General features: G+C 36.4%; 1 protein-coding gene across 1 annotated transcript in view; it reads left to right on the top strand.

Annotated features, from left to right (window-relative positions):
* Nucleotides 1-21655, top strand: part of HIBCH (3-hydroxyisobutyryl-CoA hydrolase) — a 94926-nt gene that overhangs the window by 57768 nt on the left and 15503 nt on the right. Inside the window, exons 7-11 of the mRNA XM_044669698.1 lie at nucleotides 2970-3048; nucleotides 7664-7809; nucleotides 10892-10978; nucleotides 12358-12416; nucleotides 14215-14296. Coding sequence (XP_044525633.1) covers nucleotides 2970-3048; nucleotides 7664-7809; nucleotides 10892-10978; nucleotides 12358-12416; nucleotides 14215-14296 — 453 coding nt within the window. The remainder of the gene's footprint in view (nucleotides 1-2969; nucleotides 3049-7663; nucleotides 7810-10891; nucleotides 10979-12357; nucleotides 12417-14214; nucleotides 14297-21655) is intronic.

A 21655-nucleotide genomic window follows, 5' to 3' on the forward strand; every position in this document is an offset into this window, starting at 1 on the left:
TTATTCCTAATCTAACGAATACAAGGAGTAGGATACAATACAATGAAACTTCGAAAGAATTGCCTTAGAAACAGACTGACAGATGAGCATTTCCTTTCCTTTGGCCTCTCCTTAAGAAGTTTGCCCATCACTGATCTACATAAAGCCTTTCCTGAGCCACCCCCCCAGCTGCTAGTGCCCTTCCTCAAGCTGCTCTGCATTCATTTTATATATATTCTATATGTACATATATATGCCATGCTGCATCCTCTGTCAGGATATAAACTTGAGAGAAAGAACTATTTATATCCATAAATGCTTAGCACAGTGCCTGGCACAAAGTAGTTGCTTAGTAAATACCTGGCTTGATTAAATCATATGCCAGTCTGTTCCTTGCCATAGCTGATTATTAATACCTTAAGTTGGCAAGGGTTATTAGAGTCTGAACTTTTAAAAAAGATAACTATTGTACTATATCTATCTATCTATCTATCTATCTGTAACAAAACATATCTGAATGCCTTCATCTGTATTCCTTTTTTGTATATTTTATTTTGTGGGTTTAAAAGCATTATTCTTCAGTTGGATACAGAAGTATTAAAAAAGAATTTGTGCCAGAGCTGTGGCCCTCATTTTCTTTGGCTGCATGTTCTTGGTTTGATTCCTTTGCTGATGAATATCTGATGAGAGACTTTTCCCTAATGGGTGAAATCGTGGGCCTTCTCCAAGATGAGGCCACAAGTGCCCCTCTGAAAACAGGCCTTGTTCCTGGTGCTTTGCCATTTGTTCTTTCCCATTTTAGGGAATGGTTAGGAACTCTAACCCTGAGAGTTTCAAAAAGGCAAGAAAATAAGCTTCTATACTTCCTGGCATCCCAGTATTGTGGCTTTGCAACCAATTCAGCATCAGTGCCTTGAGGAGCAAAAAGTAACCTTCAGAAGTGATTTTTGAGATCTATCCCAAGGGTCAATGAGAGAGGACTCATCTAACAGCAATGCCAAATTTGAACTTGAGACAATTGTCATGTAGGAACTGAGCTTTCCTATGTATTCCAGTGAGTCTAAAATCTAAACCTCATTCCCTAACCTCCACTACTCAGTTCCTTGTTTCCATCCACCCAACCTGCTGCTACCCATCACTTCCACCATACCCTTGGAATTCCTGTTCCATAAGCAGCAAACTTTCCTTTATGATAAATCTTTTCCTTTCCCACTCCTCCCTTGCTCTGGTTTTGTTCATGCAAAAGCTTATTCAGGTTCATATAATCAAAACAATTTATTTTATTTTTATGAACTCCTCAATCCATTGTTGGATTAAGAATTTTTCTTAGCTATAGTTTAAAAAAGCACCTCCTTTCATTTTCTTCTCATTCTTTTAATAATATAAACTTTTATTTTTGTAGTGAGTACACATTTGAAATTTAATATGGTGTATCATATAAAATGCTTTTCTAAACCCATTTTTTGGTAAACTTTTCAGTTTTTTCTACTGGTTCTTCTCAAATAGGGAATCCTTCCCTAAGTAGTTCTAAGTTCATTTATTTCTGATAATTGAGTTCCTTTGTTCTGCATATAGACTTTAATGCTATTTAATTTGTGCCAAGTAGTTTTTGTTCTTCAGTTGTATCTGACTCTTCATGACCCTTTTTGAGGTTTTTGTGGCAAAGGTACTGGAGTGGTTTGCTATTATCTTTCTTCAGCTCATTTTACATATGAGGAAACTGAGGCAAACAGAGTTAAGTGACTTGCCCAAAGTTACATAGCTAGAAAGTGTCCGAGGCTGGATTTGAACTCAGGTCTTCTTGATACTGGTTCCAGTGCTCTCTCCACTGCACTACATAGCCACCCAGTTTATATAATTAATATTTTATAGTAGGATATGAAAGCTAGTTCTATTCCCCCTTAATTCTTATTTTTTTTTAAACCCTTGTTCTTTGGTGTATTTTCTCATAGGTGGAAGAGTGGTAAGGGTGGGCAATGGGGGTCAAGTGACTTGCCCAGGGTCACACAGCTGGGAAGTGTCTGAGGCCGGATTTGAACCTAGGACCTCCTGTCTCTAGGCCTGACTCTCAATCCACTGAGTTACCCAGCTGCCCCCAATTCTTATTTTTAAAAACTATTTATCTAGAGGGTCTAAAGATTTTTTTCCTCTAAATGAATTTTATTCCTCTAACTCTAGAAAGTAATCCTTTTGTAGTTTTGATTGCTATTGCACAAAATCTAAAGTTATTTTGGGTTTTTATCATTTTGTATTGGAGTAAGCCTAGCCATTAGCAATGAATATCTCTTCAATTATATGCTTTCCTTTAGCTCCATAAAAGGATTTTTTATAATTTTTGAATGTTATTAGATTGATTTCCTGATATTTTATACCTGTTTTGGATCTGATTTCTCAATATAATTTCCTCCTGGGTTTTATTATTTTTGCTCTCTGGAAACATAGGTGATTTTTATGGATATATTTCATATCTCACTAATTTACTGAAAGTGTTATTTGTCTTAGTTTCCTTGCTGAGTCCCTGGAGTTTTCTAAGTAAACCAGCTTGCCTGCAAATAGCAACGATTTTGTTTCCTTTTTGCCAATATTTACATCTTTAATTTCTCTTCTTTGGCCTATTACTATAACTAACATTTCTAGAAATAAGTCAAATGTTTTATTTTTAAGTAAAGGCATTGTTACTTATTCCTGTATTAATGGGGAAAGTTAAATTTTTTTCCCATTGCAAGTAATGCTAGTGGGACCGTTTAGATAAACATTTTAAAATCATAAGGCCCTTCTATGCTTATGCTTGTGGGGGAGGTTTTAGCATGGTGATGACCATGATAACAGTTTTAGCATATAGTAATACTATATTTTTTCAAAGATTTTCCTGAACCTATTACTATAATCTTATATTATAGAATTATCTTATATTAATATCTGGCTTTGGTTGTTTTTGTTTTCAATACAATTAATTTTAAAGCATAATAACATTACGTTCCTTTTTTCAGGGTGTTGGTGTCTCAGTTCATGGGGATTTCCGAGTGGCTACAGAGAAAACACTTTTTGCTATGCCAGAAACAGCATTAGGTAAAAATTATTCTTAATTTTGACTTCTCGTATTGTCTTCTCATAATGTGTTTCAAATTATATGAAAATTGTTGAAGTAATCAGCAGGAATCTTATGTGAGGTAAAAGAAATGAGAGAATTCCTTCTAAGATTGAAAATGAAACCAAATAGAAACTATTTAAATTATTTTCTATTAATTATAAATACATAATTTCTTCAGACAATAAAGGAAATTTTAACAGTATCTAGGCTCAAATATACTGCTAAAGGTCTAAGATGAAAGATTGTTAGTAGGAAACATTGTTATGAATTAGAAGGAGGAAATCTTTTCATTGTCAGGAATAGAATTCAGAATAGATAGATGGAGTGCTTGGTCCTTGATTATACAGGATATTTGAAGAACTGGGTCTTCTGGTTTTTCAAATGTGCTGGGTAGTAGAGAGTTGCCACATAAACTGATGTAGGTTGTTAGTATTCAGAGACTTAGAACACAATGCAGTTAACATAAAATTAAATTGAAGCTAATTTGTTTTCAGTGTAGATCAGATTTAGTACTCTCTCTGCATAAGGTAGTAAAAAATGGTATAGATTTGAAATTAGGAGATTTGCGTCTCATTCTTATTAACCTCAGTTTCCTAATCTATAAAATAGAATAATAATACTTGTGTTACCTACTTTATGGGAATAAGGATTATAAGGGAAAAACCCTATAAACTTTAAGGCCATGTTAATCTGATAATCATTGTTATTTCAGGGATTCATAGTGTTTGATAGCCATTATTATGAACATATAATCATATTTTAACTATATGGGAGAACTAATTAATAAAAGGATTCTTGTTATTTAAATGTTGCCTAACCTAGGGTTACTATAGTTAGATGTATGATCTTCTAGATGATATAAGAATTATTCATCTAAATTGACTAAAGATTTATAGCTGTTGGTTTAGAATCTGGAACCATCCTAGATTGCCATAAGCCAGCAAGGAGAAGCAGTTACAGGTAGGACTATAAAAAGGAAAAATTTGAACAAGAAACTCTCCCAATCCTGAGAAGGGACTTGGTTGAGGTTGGTTGGGATTTGGGTAGGCCAAACCAAATCAGTTTAGGATACCTTCATCCTGTTCTAATTGCTACCACACCTTCAACTTCTGTGTAAAGCTGTGCTATACATTCAATGAACTGAACATCAAGGCAGAAGTAACATCAATACTCAAAACAATCTGGTTCAGGCCAAGGTGCCTGGCCTAGCCAGGTTGCAATAGAGAGGACAAACCTCTCCAGCTGACGGTATCAAATCTGATTACCTTTAATTGACAACATCTGATCATTGGTAGTTTTAGTCAAGCTTTCCTGACACCTCTTTCCTTCAACTCTGTTCCCTTCCCTAAGTTTGTTATTATTAAATGCTAAATTTACTTAGGTGGATGTCATCATTGCCCAAGGATCACTGATTATATCCTTGGGTATCTGAGGGAAAGGATTGCTCAAATTAAAGTTAAGTTGCAGTCAATAGCATTATCCATCAGCTTTGAATCCAGGATAAGCAATCAAAGAAGCTGTGTGATCTAACCCAGCAGCTTCTTATTTGATCACTTATTCCTGAGACACTGTTGTGTTAGAGCTGGGTGTTTAGTTTGTTTCAAATATTTCTGTGGGGTCTTGGTGTTCACTACCACAATTTGGTATTCACCTAGGTATTCTCACTCTCACTCAGCTCATGTCCTTATACCATCAGAGGACCTTGGGCCATCTCTTTGTCAGCTAACAACACCAACATAACACAGCTCACAGGTGGCAGAGCTGGAGGGGAGCAGAGAACCAAGCCACTCTCCTCCCTTTCTCTACACTCGATGAGGACATTTCTTACTTTACCTACCCGACAGCCCAATGGGAGCATTTCTTCTCCCCCCCAGTATGGGGTAAATGGGGGCCACACCCAGCACTCAGTGGTGGGGAGAGGCATGGCACTCCATCTCTGGTGAGGGCAGGCATGCCACTCAGTTTGGGGAGGTGGGGTGGGTCCGGGGTCCGGTACTCTGTCTCTAAAAGGTTCTCCATCACTGATATAAGGTGCTCATTCACTTTGGTCTAGATGTCCTAACAAACCCTTTTCACCATTTGAGATTCTCAAATTTGACCTCTACTAGCTAACCAATGTAATAATTTCATTTTTAAATAAGTGCTATGTGAAGTAAGATAAAAAAATTATCTTAGTATGCTGTATATAAGAATAAACAGAGCCAGTAATTAAATGTTAGGGATGGAAGGGAGATTGAGAGAGAGTCTATGAAGGGTGAGACTCTCTTCTAGCTCTCCCCTCTGGCCAAATATACACTGCCAAGACTTTGAGGGGGTGTCACCCCGAAATTGGGTGACCTGGATGGTTGTGCCGCCCCACAGGAGTTGGGGACAAGGCTTCTCTATAAGATGAGGTATTGGGTTCCCCAATCCGATTCTGAATGAGGGTGGGGTTCATGCAAGCCTCCCCCGAGGTCAGTCAACTTCACAGCAGGTGGTCTGGCTCTAAGATGGAGGCAGCCAGACCAAGCTGTGATTCCCCTCCCCCTCATTGTCACTTAGGCTCTCTGGAATGCTATCTGACTAATGAATGGCTTTTATTAATCACAATTCAGGGATTGGGGAAAGGGGTGAAGGACAGAGGGATTTGGGGTACCCTCTTCTCTATTTCTATGGGGTCTACCACTTGGGTGGGAACCTTTGGGGTTCCCACTCCTAAGCATCTCCCCCCTTGTCCCTTCTCCTTCTGTTTCTGTTTCTATTGCAAGTCAAACCAGAAAGGGTCTCTCAGCAAGGTTGGGTAATGGGAGAAGGAGAATGAGAGATCGCTCCCAAAATGGAGTCCAGTCATTTATCTGACTCCAGAACTGAAGTCTTGTTGGGTGAGAAGCGATGGGATGCCTTAGACCAGGGAATCAGGGTTTCAACGTCCAAAGAAAGATCCTCAGGAAGCCCTCAGGACTGGATCTGAGCTGAGATGGTCTCCTCCTCCCTTTCTCCAGTCCTCCTCCTTTCCTTCCTCCTCTGGAGAATTACTCAGAATTCTCTCTGGTCCCAACTGTCAGTAACTGTCGCCAATGGCTTCCTTCTGGCTCTTTTTGTCCCATTCCCCAACCTTACATGTATTAAAAAAAAATGCCAGATTTTGTGATGGTTTGGAGCAATTAATATATGACAACCTGACAGACTTTTAGGTCAGTTTATATTTATTCTTATAATTTAAAACTATTATCCAAAAGAAGCTAAAAATTATTTGATTTTTTGGCCGGCAAGCATGCTTATCATGAATCTCCTGAATGAACCCATGGTTATAGGTGATTATTTTATAAAGCTTATGAGTTTTAATTTATTCATTGTATAACTAAGCACCACAAAACAAAGTGTTTACAATGATCACCAGCATAATTTGCAAATTGACTATCTTCATTTATTACCAGGCAATGGCCAGGAGACTATTTTAGATTGGAACTGAGTTTTGGAAAATGTGAAGTATAAATTCTTGGTTAAATGTAAATAAGAAAATGGCAACTAACTATTTTAACACCATTTATAAATAAAAATAAAAATGAATTATGGGATTTTAGAACTAAAAAAATTATATAACAATTTCAAGTTTGCTAAGAGTTTTACATGTATTATCTCATTTGATCCTTGTAACATCTTTTGGGGTTGGGGTAGGTGCTATTATTATTCCCAATTTATACAAGTCAGAGTTAAGTGACTTGTCCAGGCTTTGAAATCGGGTCTTCTTGACTTCCTATACTCCATTCATTTTGATCCACAGATTCAAATTTTGAATTTTCATATTCATTCATTCACTGAACACACATTCATTAAGTACCTTCTGGGTGCCAAGCACTATGCTAGATGCTGGGATACAGATACAAAAGAGGACTCCCTGCCCTCAAAATAATTTATATTGGGAGTAAATAACATTAACATTGGTAAGTCAATACAAAATAGATACTGATATAATATATACAAAGGATATACAAATTCATTTCAGGGGAAGTTCTTAAGAGGTAGAATTGAGAAAGGAACACATTGTGGACAACTTGGGCAAGGGCACAGGAATGGAGAACTGAATGTCTTGAATAGTAAGTGGATTAGTTTGACTAGATGTGAAAGTTTACTTGGATCCAGATTAAGGCCATTAAGTGCTAAACATTTAATTTATTCTAGAGCTGATTGGGAACTACTGAAGTTTCTTGAACAGGATAGTGACATGGTCAGTCAGACCTGTGGTTTGTAAATAGGTCACAGTTAACAAACATGTGCCTTCTTATTTTCCTAATGAAAATCCTGTATATATGTGTGTTTTCATGCATGAACTGGCATTTAAATATAATTCCATATATTGCATTTATTCAATCTAATATGATTTAATTTTATAGCTATCATACATTGATATTTTGATAATTTCCAGTTTAATTCTACTATGATTTATAGTAATGCATCTATAGTACTGATTAAAATATATGATATTTAATCATGTAAATGTATGCTCCAAAGAAAACACCAGTTAAACATAAAGGAAGGAGATTTCCTCTTCATCTGTTTCATTTAAGTCAGACCTTCCTCTTTTCATTTAGAAATTTTTTTCTCAAATTGCAGGTCTTTTCCCTGATGTGGGTGGAGGTTTTTTCCTACCACGGCTTCCAGGAAAACTTGGTTACTTCCTCGGACTCACAGGATTCAGATTGAAAGGCAGAGATGTACAAAAAGGAGGAATTGCTACACACTTTGTAGACTCTGACAAGGTTAGAATTTTGTATGATTCCTTTTTTAAAAAATATTTTATTTTCCCAATTACATGTAACAACAATTTTAACATGTTTGTTGAAATTATAAGGTCCAAATTGTCTCCCTCCCTCTCTCCCCTTCCCTCCCTGAGATGATTAGCAATTTTTTTAAAATCATCTATTAATATTCATTTTTAACATGGTTACATGATTCAAGCTCCTACTTTCCCCTTCACTCCCCGCTATCCCCCCACCCATAGCCGATGCACATTTCCACTGATTTTAACATGTGTCCTTGTTCAAGACCTATTTCCAAATTGTTGATATTTGCATTGGTGTGGTAGTTTCGAGTCCACATCCCCAATCATGTCCTCCTCAGCCCATGTGTTCAAGCATTTGTTTTTCTTATATGTTTCCTCTCCTGTAGTTCTTCCTCTGAATGTGGGTAGCATTCTTTACCATAAATCCCTCAGAGCTGTCCTGTGTCATTGCTTTCTGCTGGTGTAGAAGTCCATTGTATTTGAATTTTACCACAGTATATCAGTCTCTGTGTACAGTGTTTTTCTGGCTCTGCTCCTTTCGCTCTGCATCAGTTCCTGGAGATCTTTCCAGTTCACATGGAACTCCTCCAGTTTATTATTCCTTTGAGCACAATAGTATTCCATCACCAGCATATACCACAGTTTGTTCAGCCATTCCCCAATTGAAGGACATACCCTCCTTTTCCAGTTCTTTGCCACCACAAAAAGCACAGCTATAAATATTTTCATACAAGTCTGTTTTATCTATGATCTCTTTGGGGTACAAACCCAACAATGGTATGGCTGGATCAAAGGGCAGGCATTCTTTTGTAGCCCTTTGAGCATAGTTCCAAATTGCCAGCAAGAATGGTTGTATCATTTCACAACTCCACCAACAATGCATTAATGTCCCAATTTTGCCACATCCCCTCCAGCATTCATTACTCTCCCCTTCTTTCATTTTAGCCGATCTGCTAGGTGTGAGGTGATACCTCAGAGTTGTTTTGATTTGCATTTCTCTAATTATTAGAGATTTAGAACACTTTCTCATGTGCTTATTGGTAGTTTTGAGTTCTTTACCTGAAAATTGCCTATTCATGTCTCTTGCCCATTTATCAATTGGGGATTGGCTTGATTGTTGATGATTAGCAATTTGATCTGGGTTATATATGTATGATGTGATTCTATTTTTCATTCATGAGATAACTTGGTATTACAAGGTGTAGCTAACTTTAAAGAAGTCCAATTTTTAAAATTCTGTCATACAAACTAAAAAAACCAAACCACAAATTGTTTTAACTGTAGGAAAAATTAATACAGGGTTCTTTAAGAGGCAAGTGCTCTTAATGCTTTTAATATTAGTCATTTGGTACATATTTATTAAGCATCTACTATATTCCAGGCACTACTAAGTGCTGAGGATACAAATAAGAAAAAGAAAGTCTTTGCTCTTGAGGAGCTCAAAATCTAATTGGGGAAAGATAGTATATAAAAGGAAGCTGAAAAGTGGGGAAAAGGTGAAGGTACCTAGTAAGAGTGCATGGTAGAGTTCAGTCCAAGGAGTACAACTGGTAGGAAATGAAGAGATGAATGGCTTTTCTGTGCATCTTATTTAAATAGAGGATTTGGGAGGAGTTCTTTTTGTGCCACCCCTCCACTTCTTGAATCAGAGGGGCAGAAGTACTCAGAGTTCTCATGAGGTGTGAGTACCAAAATTGACGCAGTTTCACAGCTTGATAAGTTTCCTGATAACGAGGTTTCCTAGAGGCTTGATCATGATGGGTTTTAGTCCAAGGAGTTCAGCTAGTGGGGTAGGAGGAGTAATTTTTTGAAAGATTTGACTTCTACACAATTTTTCTGGAATATATCTTTTGTATAAATCCTGGTCCATCTATTATGCTCTCACTTTTCTTTAAGTAATCAGAGTATTTTTCTCAAACAGAAGACATTTTCCTGTGACCTCAGCTCTTCTTGTAACATAGCAGATTACATTTATTACTATTGATGGCAATACGTTTTGTTTCCCATTTGAACTAACCCCACATATGCAAGATAGGACAATCCTTTATCCTCGTGTCCTTCTGACAGAATTAATACAGCTTCTGCTTCTGATGCTAGTGTCAGATGTTACAGCACTAGTAGAACTGTTAGTTACAATCAGTGACTTTCAGTGACTCATCCTCATCTCCTTACCTTGTCAGATGAATAACAATAACACTAGCTAGCTTTGATTTCTTCTGAAAACCGCCTGTTCATATCCCTTGACCATTTGTCAATTGGAGAATGGCTATTGCTGTAAAATTTTTTGATATTACTTCATTGTCTCTCATATCTTTTAGCAAAATATGGTTTCTCTGATTATTTCTTTTAATTGGTTTATTTTTGCTTTTGCTTTTGCTTTGGCTAAGATCATGATTGCCACCCCTGCCTTTTTTTTTTCAGTTGAAGCATAATAGATTCTGCTTTATCCCTTTATTTGGACGTGTATGTCTTTCTGTTTCAAATAGTCTTATAAACAATATATGCTGCATATATAGAAATATATAGAAATAAATCTTGTGAATATGTCCTCAAAATAAGGAAAAAAGTTCTCTTTTCAAGTTAGCATCAGTTTTCCCATTTGGTTTATGAACACAGAAGAAATGTTTCCATTACTATATTTGTTTCAATTGCTGAAAAGAAGATCTCTGTAAAGTGCTGCTTAGGAAGCTAGATAGAATTCTGAATAATAGCTATGAAGGCTGATTGCTGCTCTGCTTTTTTATCTTGAGAAAGAATAAAAAGGAAATGGCTTAGTAAGATGGAAGCTAGGGGAGTAAGAGGCTATGAGGAATAGACAAGATAGATGATAACATTTCTTCTTGCTTAGTTTCTCTTTTACCCTCCTGGATTCCCCCCAAGTCATATTTGTTGTATGGGAATGTGCCTTCAGAGGAATAATGAAGTGATTGATTCAGTAAGAGTATAGGAAGAATGATGTCTAACTCATGTTATATTGTTTGTTATTAAATGTTTTGATTTTGTATTTTTTTTTTTCTGTAAGATTTCAATTTTTCTCTAATTTTTAAAAAACTCTTTAGTTAACTATGCTGGAGAAAGATTTGTTGGCCCTGAAATCTCCTTCAAAAGAAAATGTGGCAGAAGTCTTGGATACTTACCACAAAAAGGTATTCCAATTAATAGTTTTAATCTCAAATTTTAATTTAAAAGGACTCTACTAAGATTAACATATACCTATAATAATAGTCATTTTTATATATGAGCTTTAAGCTTTGGGAGAGAGAGACAGAGAGACTGAGACAGAAAGAGAGAAATTACACATTGGAGACCAGCTGTGACTCTTTGCTTGAGAGCTGAGAGTTCTGGATTATTTTAAAGATGAGATTACATCCAATTTCCCCTTCTTAGAGAAGAGTTATCTAGTGTCAGGCCCTGGGAACCTGACAGAATAGTAAGAAGAATTAAATTTGTTCTGCTTGGCTCTACAGGACAGAACTGAGAACCATGGATGGATTCTGTGAGGAAATAGATTTGAGTTTAGGTTCAAAGTAAAGAAGGGCTTAATAAAAGTACAGTCCAAACATGTATGTTCTGCCTGTAGAAGTAGTAAGTTCCTCATCATGGAAGTCTTTACAAGGAGGCTGTGTTGCCACTAGTTGTTGATGTTGCATAAAGAATTCATACTTGGGTATGGGCTGGATTAAATATCCTTGAAGGTCCTTCTACCTTTGATAACCTATGGAATGTAAACATTATTCTAATAAAGTTTATCACAATTTAGCTTCTTCAGCTCTTCTTTTACAAGTAAACAGTTTATAGTGTACAACTCCTGGTATGGTTTGATATGAGTAGTACAGTGTTTTAGAGGCTCCAGTTCAGAAACTTGGATCTCATTTTTTTACATTTTAATGAACAAGATGACATTGTCAAAAGAAAAAACATAGAGCCTAAAATGGATTCATAATATATGAAATGTGGACATTTATCTTATGATAAAGTATATTCCAATATTACAATGCTTTCCTTAGAGATTATTTGAATCTACATTCTTTCATATAAGCCCCAAAGTTAGCACCAAGCATGATACATGAGTTAGTCTTTTGTGAATATTGACAAAAATCTGAAAATGTCTAAAATAATTGAGTCCATAGCAAAGCACATTTGACATTCTGAAATGAGACAATCAGTGTAAAGGGCTTTGTAAACATTAAAGTGCAACATACATTATTTTTTTTTTTTTACCCTTGTACTTCGGTGTATTGTCTCATAGGTGGAAGATTGGTAAGGGTGGGCAATGGGGGTCAAGTGACTTGCCCAGGGTAAATTTTGCATATTTATCTGCCATTGTTGATGTAATTTGACCAAACATTTTAATGTATTATTATCTATTATTAGATGTATATTTCATTATTATATATCATTATTAGAGCTATAATCCACTAATTATTAATATTAAGTTTATCATTGTTATAGAGGTTTTAAAGTTTTTACATTATAAATTCCTTCAATTAGCCAAAATAAAATTTTTGTCATCTTTTTTATTCAGTGTGAAGTTAATCAAGATAAACCTTTTGTACTTGAGGAACACATGAATAATATTAACAGGTATGTTTTTTCAGGTCTTCAATGCTTTTTTTCTTATTTATATGATCATTTATCTATTCATTTTCTCATTTATTTGTTGCATTTGTTTGTTTAGAGCAGAGACTTTTTTAATTTGATTTTTTTTTTGGTTCTAAATTCTCATCCTCCTCATCTCCTATTGAGAAGGCAAGAAAAAAGAACCTATTATGTATACATATGTATACTAATTTATAGATTTGTAGTCACACAAAACAAATTTCCACATTAGACATGGCTCACCCTTCCCCCCTCAAAAAAAGCAAGTAAAAGAAAGAGAAAAAATTGTGCCTCCATCTGTACACTTGAGTTCATCAGTTCTTTTTCTAGAGGTAAATAGCATATTTCATCATTTTGACATTGTAGTAGATCATTGTTTTTGTTTTTTTAAACTCTTACCTTCTGTCTTAGAATCAATACTCTGAATTGGTTCCAAGGCAGAAGAAGAGCTAGGCAGTGGGGATTAAGTGACTTGCCCAGGGTCACACAGCTATAGGTTATTATTTTAATCAGGATATTAAATCTTTTACAACTGATTATCTTTACAATATTGCTGTTACTGTGTAGATTGTCTTCTTGGTTTTGCTATCTTCACTTTGTATCAGTTCATACATGTATTCCCAGGTTTTTCTGAAACCCTTCTCTTCATTAATATATATTTTTTAAACCCTTACCTTCCGTCTTGGAGTCAATACTGTGTATTGGCTCCAACGGAGAAGAGTGGTAAGGGTAGGCAATGGGGGTCAAGTGCCATGCCCAAGGTCACACAGCTGGGAAGTGTCTGAGGCCAGATTTGAACCTAGGACCTTCCGTCTCTAGGCCTGGCTCTCAATCCACTGAGCTACCCAGCTGCCCCCTTCTCTTCATTAATATTAACAGGTATTTGGCAACAATCTCTGGGTATGTTATATTCCTGTGGGAATATCTTGAATTTTTTAACAATGTAGTGATGTAAAGTTTAGAAGCCACACAGTAACTATATAATGCATGTGATTCTAGTTTAAATAACAACTTGTTACAGAGGGATCAAAAAGGAAAATTTCTGTGAACTAATAAATTTTTTAGAGTCATTTGTTCAAGTGTCAAGCAAAATATTTTATGTAGTTAAATGACGAAAAAAAGAATAGGACAGAGAAAAAGCCAAATAATAGCAGAATATGTTAACATCTATAGACTTTTGAAAAGTGTTTATTTTCACATCTAAGAATACTGACACATCTGTTAATTTAGAACAGTGTATTGAGATAGACAATGTGGTTTATTGGACATAGACTTGGTTTTGGAGTCTGGTAGACCGAGTGAGGTTCATGCCCTGCCTCTAAAATAGGCTGGCTTTGTAATTCTGAGCAAGTCATTTAACCACAATGTGACCCAGATAACCCTTTAAGATTATTGTTCTGCTCTGATAGAGGGAATTTCTCAGAAGGTGGGAGGAGAACACCTTTATCAGTAAAATCAGAGTCCAGCCCCCTAGCCCTGAAAAAAAGCAACAAAAAAAAAACCAATTTGGAAATAATCATAGCAAGTAAAATAAGAATAAAATAAAGCAAAGGAAAATTTAGGTTTAATTTCCCATTAGTTAAGTAAGGTTGGTTACATATTGTTTCCCAGAAGATATAGTCTATTTTTTTTATTATCTTAAATGCAGTTGGCAAAATTATATTTTTACTGTAGAGAGAAAAATAAATCATGCTTTTCTCAGCTCCAAATTCAAATTCACTGGTACTTCAGAAATAGAATATTAGTCACTAATTGGTGATATAATAAATTTTCCTCTCTATAGCTGGTTTTCAGCAAGTACTATGGAACAAATCATTCAGCATTTACAAGAAGATGGTTCACCTTTTGCACTTGAGCAATTGAAGGTAATGTGTGCATATCATCAATGAAATGTGGTAAACACTATAGTTATGACATCAAAAAGCCTCTGAATTATATACTCTCTTATCATTTCACTCTCCTTTGTGGAACCTGGGTGAGAGAGCCTCTGACATCATCTCTGGAAAACTCCTGGGAACCCAGGTTCCTCACTTAATTACTGGATGATAAGGACAAATTCATGTAGATGAGAAGAGGTAGAGAGTAGAAGAGGAGGTCTCACCTTTGCTGTTTTCCATGTTCCATACAGACAGATAAGAAATGAGAAAATAATTAGGGAGAAAACAAATAATGTGTAGCAATTGTGGCATTTAACTGGAGAACATGATGGAATGTTGGATTATGGTACATGGAACAGACTAATTGAAACCTTTTACCTGAGGAAGATTTGATAGAGAAGTGTAACTAAAGAAAAATAAGGAAAAGGGACGAAATTTCAATTTGGAAACTGTCATCAACAATTTTGTATCAAATGGTTATTTGGTAAATGACCATAGTACTTGCTTTTAATGACAGTAATGGACTTTGGATATAATCACTTCTTATGAATAATAATGACTTTAAAATGTACTTGTGCTATAGTGAGCTCCAATATATTCAATATCGTGGCATATTTTAGTTTCATGCTTTGAGTTATGTTGACAAATTGTTAATACTAATTTATTTTATGGCTTGCGGAAATCATTCTGATTACTTTGTAGCTCCAATTAGTCCTTCATTTTTCTCTGACTGATTTTAGTATTCCATCTGTAGCCTAGCAATCTTGATTGTACATGTGTTAGTGTTAGATACATTCTTATCCTTTCTTTAGTATGATCCTCAGTTAATAATGGTTTTACAGTCTATTTAAATGGAAGAAAATCTGCTTTTGTATAATTGACCACACACTGTGTATTTATCCTACACAAATCTGCCTAAATTAAGTTGGAATGTCACAATATTTCTGGCATTTCAACAGAAGAGAGTGGGAATATATTTCCTTGTACTATAACAAAAATACTCGGTTTCAAGGTTTTTTTTTTCCATTTTTTTTTTTATAAAAACCCTTATCTCCCATCTTGGAGTCAATACTGTGTATTGGCTCCAAGGCAGAAGAGTGTTAGGGGCTAGGCAATGGGGGTCAAGTGACTTGCCCAGGGTCACATGAGTAGGAAGTGTCTGAAACCAGATTTGAACCTAGGACCTCCTGTCTGTAGGCCTGGCTCTCAATCCACTGAGCCACCCAGATGCCTCCCCACCCCCTTTCTTCCCCATTTTTGAAGTCATTAAATATGCCAATATTTCAGCTGCCCCAGAATTTTGTATACAAGTTCAAAAAACACTTGTGAAAATACAAAAAATGTCATTGTTGCTTCTATGCTTTTGAGTGGGAAGCCTCAAGTTAAAGCTGCTGCTCTAAATGTGGATGCTTATTTTTAGTTAAATCTGTCTCTTAGTCATTGTATCAGACTAAGATTTATTGAGTGCCTCTTCTCTTTCCAGAGTTCTATACTAGCTATTGTAATTATTGCTTATGCAGAAACAGTGAACATGTAAGCAATTCAACTAGCAATTTCATTTAAAAACAGTTAAGCCTGATAGAACATATGATTTCACTTTAAAAAATGGAACAGATGACCTATTTTTTAAAATCGGACTTTCAAGCTTTATAAAGTGCTTTCCTCAAACTAATCACTTCAGAAAAATAGCCCAGATTTATTATCCCCATTTTGAGGCTGAAGACACTAAGGTTTAGAGAAATTAAATTGCTTATTAAAGTTTACTCAGCTGATAAATGGCAGGCCTGAGGCTTGAACCCAAATATTCTATTGCTAATCTTTAAGCCAACTACATTTGATTAAACAGATCAGGTCAGCCTTAAAGTGTGGAGAATGTAGAGTAGCACTTTTTAGTACTTTGGTGTCCATCATTAAGAGAAACAAAGTGGTTAGAAAGCTACCAGATAGTCAAGACAGAAAGAAATGGGGCAGTAGAAAGAATGTTGGATTTGAAGTCAGAGGACTTTGGGTCAATGCCAATTCTGCTTCCTATGTGATCTAGTTCTCATTTTCTTCATCGGTAATATAAGGGGATTGGAGTAGATGAACTGTAAAATCCCTTCCACCTCTGACTCTCTGAACCTATTCCAGATGGGCTTTTATTCACCTATTTTATTTATTTTTTCTTTTTATTTAAATATTTTCCCATGGCCAGGTGATTCATGTTTCTTCCCTCCCCTTTTTCCTCCCCCCTCCCAGAGCCAACAAGTAATTCCACTGGGTTATACATGTATGATATCACTCAATGCCAATTTCCATATTGTTCATTTTTGTAATAATCTTTTAAAAACCTAAATCCCATATCCAAAACCCATGTAAACAAGTGAAAAATTAAATGTTTTTCTTCTGCATTTCTGCTCCCACAGTTCTTTCTCTCAATATGCATAGCTTTCTTTCTCATAAGTCCCTTGGCATTGTCCTGGATCATTGCATCGCTATCAGTAGTAAAGTCAAAGTCATATGATTATCCCATCTCTGTGTGTGCTGTTCTTCTGGTTCTGTTCATTTCACTCTGCATCAGTTCATGGACGTCTTTCCAGCTCATATGGAAATCAAGCAGTTTATCGTTCTTTATAGCACAAAAGTATTCCATCACCATCATATACCACAATTTGTTCAGCTATTCCCCAAACAAAGGACATCCCCTCATTTTCCAATTTTTTTGTTACCACAAAGAGCGCAGCTATGAATATTTTTGTACAAACATTTTTCATTATTATCTCTTTGGGGTACAAGCTTAGTAGGGGCATTACTGGATCAAAGGGTATGCATTCTTTTAAAGACCTTTGGGCATAATTCCAAATTGCCTTCCAGAATTATTTACCTATTTAAAAATATGAGTTAAAGCCAACTCCTGATATAAGAAGGGCGCTAACTATATCATCTACTGCTCTTAAATAATGGTAGGAACTACCTAGTGCCAAGATGAAATAAATTCCCACTAAGCCCTCCTGGCTTGTGCTATACCCAAGCCACATGTTGGCAAAGGCGTGGCACACATGCCCTGGCAGCACAGAGTGGGCTGCTCCCCTCCCCCTCTCCACCACACCTGGGGGCAGTGTTTACATGCCCCTCCCCTCTGTCCAGCAGCCCAATGCAAACATTTCCTCCCTCTGCTGTCTGGGGTAATGTGGGGGACTCACAGGCAGCTTGAAGTTGCAGTTTGGGCACGCGATCTCTAAAAGGTTCACCAATGCCACCCTAGCCTTTAGAGCAGTGATTCCCAAAGTGGGCGCTACCCTCTCCTGGTAGGTGCTGCAGCGATCCAGGGGAGTAGTGATGGCCACAGGTGCATTTATCTTTCCTATTAATTGCTCTTAAAATTAAAAAAAAAATTTCCAGGGGGCTAAGAAATATTTTTTCTGGAAAGGGGGCAGTAGGCCAAAAAAGTTTGGGAACCACTGCTTTAGAGTAAGAGTTCCTTCCTTCATGCAGGCTAAACAGAGGCACAGAAAAACCTCTTTGAAAAAAATAAGCCCTTGAATAAAAAGTTGTCAATTTCTGTCTCTGAAGAAGCATTATACAAAGGTCTAGGAGATTACAATACTTATATATGCAGTATATATTCATATTCCCTCCCCCCAGCAATTGTACAATCTTATTTGACTAATAGAATGGAATTGAACTCACTGAAGGAAAGTAAGTTTAGAGGTGTAACCAGGGCCCACTCAGGGTTTGTGTTAGTGTGCTCACTTCCATGGAGTACATTTACTCCTCAGATTTCTATCTCTGTACTTCACAGCCTTTCACTGGCCTGTACTGAACAGTGTGAGACTGCTCCCATGTTTGGCCTCTCCTTCATGATCTCATCACTGTGATACCCTTCAGCTTCTCCTCCTCAAGCGTTTGAGGTGGTGCAGGTGGGTCTCTCTGGAGGTGGTGGGGCACCTGTTCTTCCAGAGCAAATGTGCCTCTGGTTAGACTGTCATCTGTGCCATTATTGCTTCTCTTTTCCTTCATAGGACTGGGTTCCCTTCCTGCCTTACTTCTTTGTGGTGCTTTTGTGCCCTCCAACTACTTTCTGTATTATTTCTGGTCCTGCCCCAGGTGAAATAAAAAATTTGTTTTTAAACCCTTTTCTAATGTCTTAGCATCAAAACTACAATCAATACTAAGGCAGAAGATAAGTAAGGGCTAGGCAATAAAGGTTAAGCGACTTGCCTCAGGTCATACAACTAGGAAATGTCTGAGGTGTTATAAGTGTGTGCAGAGGATGCAGAGACATGAAGAGGCAAGAAAGGTTCTGGAATTCTATATAAGTGACAGGGCTGTCTTTTCTAACAGACAGTTGAGCTGGAGTTTGAGTCTGATCTAGTCTCCTAGGATGGACCTGGTGAGCTAGCTATTCTCTCTCTTGCAACTGCCCTTCTGCTGTATCATCCCATCCTGCCTGTACCTGGTTATTCTGTTTCCTGCTGGCTGAGAAATACATCTATAGAGCTGCTAAGATATCTGTCCATGAGAAACTCTCCTTAAGCCCCATTTCTGCTTAGCTCCTTACCTTGATATCTCTGACACCATCTAAGGGGAAAATTTAGATTAGAGGAGTTATTTACAGTAGGGACTAGGACTTTAGGTAGAGAGGTAAGGACAGTGTAGCTAAATCTCTCAGAAGGCTTCCTGAGAATTATTAGAGCTGTTGGGAGGGTTAGTTATTGAATAATAATAGATCATCCCAATTCCCTTTCCTTCCTTCCCTTACTTTGAATAAACCCTGTTTGACATCATTTGGTTATCCTGCTAGATTTCTCTTGTTGGCCTTCCTACACCTGTGTTACTTCTGATAACTAGCCCTAACAAACTATCTGAAACCCCTATACCACCAAGTATCTAATTTAGATACTTTATGTCAGAGGTCAGAATCAAACCCAGGTCCTCTTGACTCTAGGCCTGCTCTTTACCCACTGAGTCACCTGGCTGCTTCAAGGTAAAATAATTTCTAGTTATGCTTTTTTGTAAATTATCTATTACTAATTCCTTACTTGTCTTGGATTTTATTTCCTTATTTACTCTTCATGTTCTTTCCTAGACTAAAAGTTCATTATCCTTGGAAAAGAAAATATAAGCAAAATAATTACTGAATAGTCTTGCTTTCTCTCTGTTGTCTATTATCAGTGTTCCATCCATCCCATATAGTGATACCATCCCATTTTTATTCCTCTAACATAACTAAGACTACTTTCATTGTCCCTAGCATTACTATCCTCAGTTCTTCCTTAGCATTAAGGCTCCTGACATCCCTACAAGACTATTACTCTGAGTATCTCTTTTATTAACTGATTCTGCTGCTACCTTCTAAACATGACTTCTAAAAATGAGTTCCTTTTATGTCTGCATTGATATCATTAGACATTTTACCATTTCTTCTTCTTTTTTCAGAATAGTTTATTCTTTTAAGAATTTTAGTCCTGAGAGATTTCTGTCCTTCATTATTTGACTTCTATAGAACATTAGACCTTTGGCTCCTACTTTTTCTGAAGTTTTAAAATCTATTCTCTTAGAATATAGGTTGTCATATTATGTTTTGCTCTCCTCTGTCTCTTTTATGAATTCTAACATGGAAAGGCCATGTGTCCCTCGTCTTCCTGTCATTTATGCTTCAGCAGTCAGTTTCTTCTTATTGGTGAGATTTATGCCCAGAATGGCAGTTGCCTTCTTTGCCCTCTCCATTTCTTTGAAGCATAAATTGCAAATCAGTACAATTTGAAGATGTATCTACTTATTCTGCTTTTGTTAGAAAGCCCCAGCAAGATGTAGTTGAAATCACGCCCATCAATATTATTATATATCATCTTTCTGTTCAAAGTTTCTGAACCATTTCCCAAATTGCTTATCTGTCCAGTTGCCCTGTAATAATTTCCTCCCATTGTATTACTTTTTTTCACCCTCAGCTGATCTGTACTTAAATGATCTCTACTATGTTTCTCCCTGAAGAATCTCTAGCTTTTTTCTTTTTCTAAAAAAAATTGATATATTTTTGTTTTTACATTACCTGCTTTTCCTGAAATCCTGCTTTCCCTCCTCCAGAATCATCTTTTATAACAAATAATTTGAAAAAAAGTTCAGCAAAATTAACCAACATAGGGGGCAGCTGGGTAGCTCAGTGGATTGAGAGCCAGGCCTAGAGACAGGAGGTCCTAGGTTCAAATCTGGCCTCAGACACTTCCCAGCTGTGTGACCCTGGGCAAGTCACTTGACCCCCATTGCCTACCCTTACCAATCTTCCACCTATAAGTCAATACACAGAAGTTAAGGGTTTAAAATTAAAAAAAAAAAAAATTAACCAACATATTGAAAAAGGCTGATATCTTTATGTTCTATACCCATATTCCCCGTTTCTGAAAAGAATCTGACTTTCTTGATATACAATACATCTATATATGAATATACATATATTACATATACATAAATATTACTAATATAATATTGCCACCTTTAGAACTTTTCCTTTGGAATAAGGCATACTTTTTCATAGCCACATTCTATTCAAGCATCCCACCCTACCAAGTCTCAGTGGTCTTACCAAGTCTTCAAGTTAAGAGAGAAAATTTTCGGCATTGAAACTTGGGCTGTAGGAAGGCTGTTACAGGTGAGGACCTATAACAAGAACCTGGATGAATTTTGCAAAGGGCCTACATACACTAATGTCAAGAAAATAGGAGTGCTAAGTATAAGATCATGATGCATGTCTATCAGAGAGAAAATGTACAAGAAAGTGGAAAGAGATCTTAGACTAAATTGAAAGTGGCCTAATGTCATTACAGAATGAGAGTTGCAATAGCTCTACTGCCCGTCTGAGCTGATCAGGGTATATCTGGAATACTGTGTTCAGTTATGGGGGACACGTTTTAGGAAGGCTATTTATTGTTAGTAAATGTTGGCAGAAGATGATAACCAGGATAGCTAGAAAGACTAGAAACCATGAAAGAAACTGGGGATGTTTGGTTTGGAGAACAGAATATCTGTTGAGACACGATAGCTATCTCCAAAGTTTTTAAGGGCTTTCATACAGAATTAAGATTAGTTTTTCTAAAAGTGTCCATTAATCTTTGTTGGTGATTGCTATAAATAAGAATAATTTCATTTAATAGCAATTCCAGAAGAAATAATGAGTCTCTGGGAAAATGGGAGAAAGAATAATAATTGTTTAAATGAAGAGTATTTTTGTCATCTTTAGGGAAAAAATAGCCTTTTTGTATGATCCCTGTAATCTCCTCCAAAAAGGGCAAAAACAAAATTTCATAGTTTCATAAAGTAGTATTTTTAATAGATTGGTTTTTATTTTCTTCTATTAGTCTTTTACTTATA

The sequence above is a fragment of the Gracilinanus agilis genome, chromosome 3 (genome assembly GCF_016433145.1).
Source record: "Gracilinanus agilis isolate LMUSP501 chromosome 3, AgileGrace, whole genome shotgun sequence".
NCBI classification, from domain to species: domain Eukaryota; kingdom Metazoa; phylum Chordata; class Mammalia; order Didelphimorphia; family Didelphidae; genus Gracilinanus; species Gracilinanus agilis.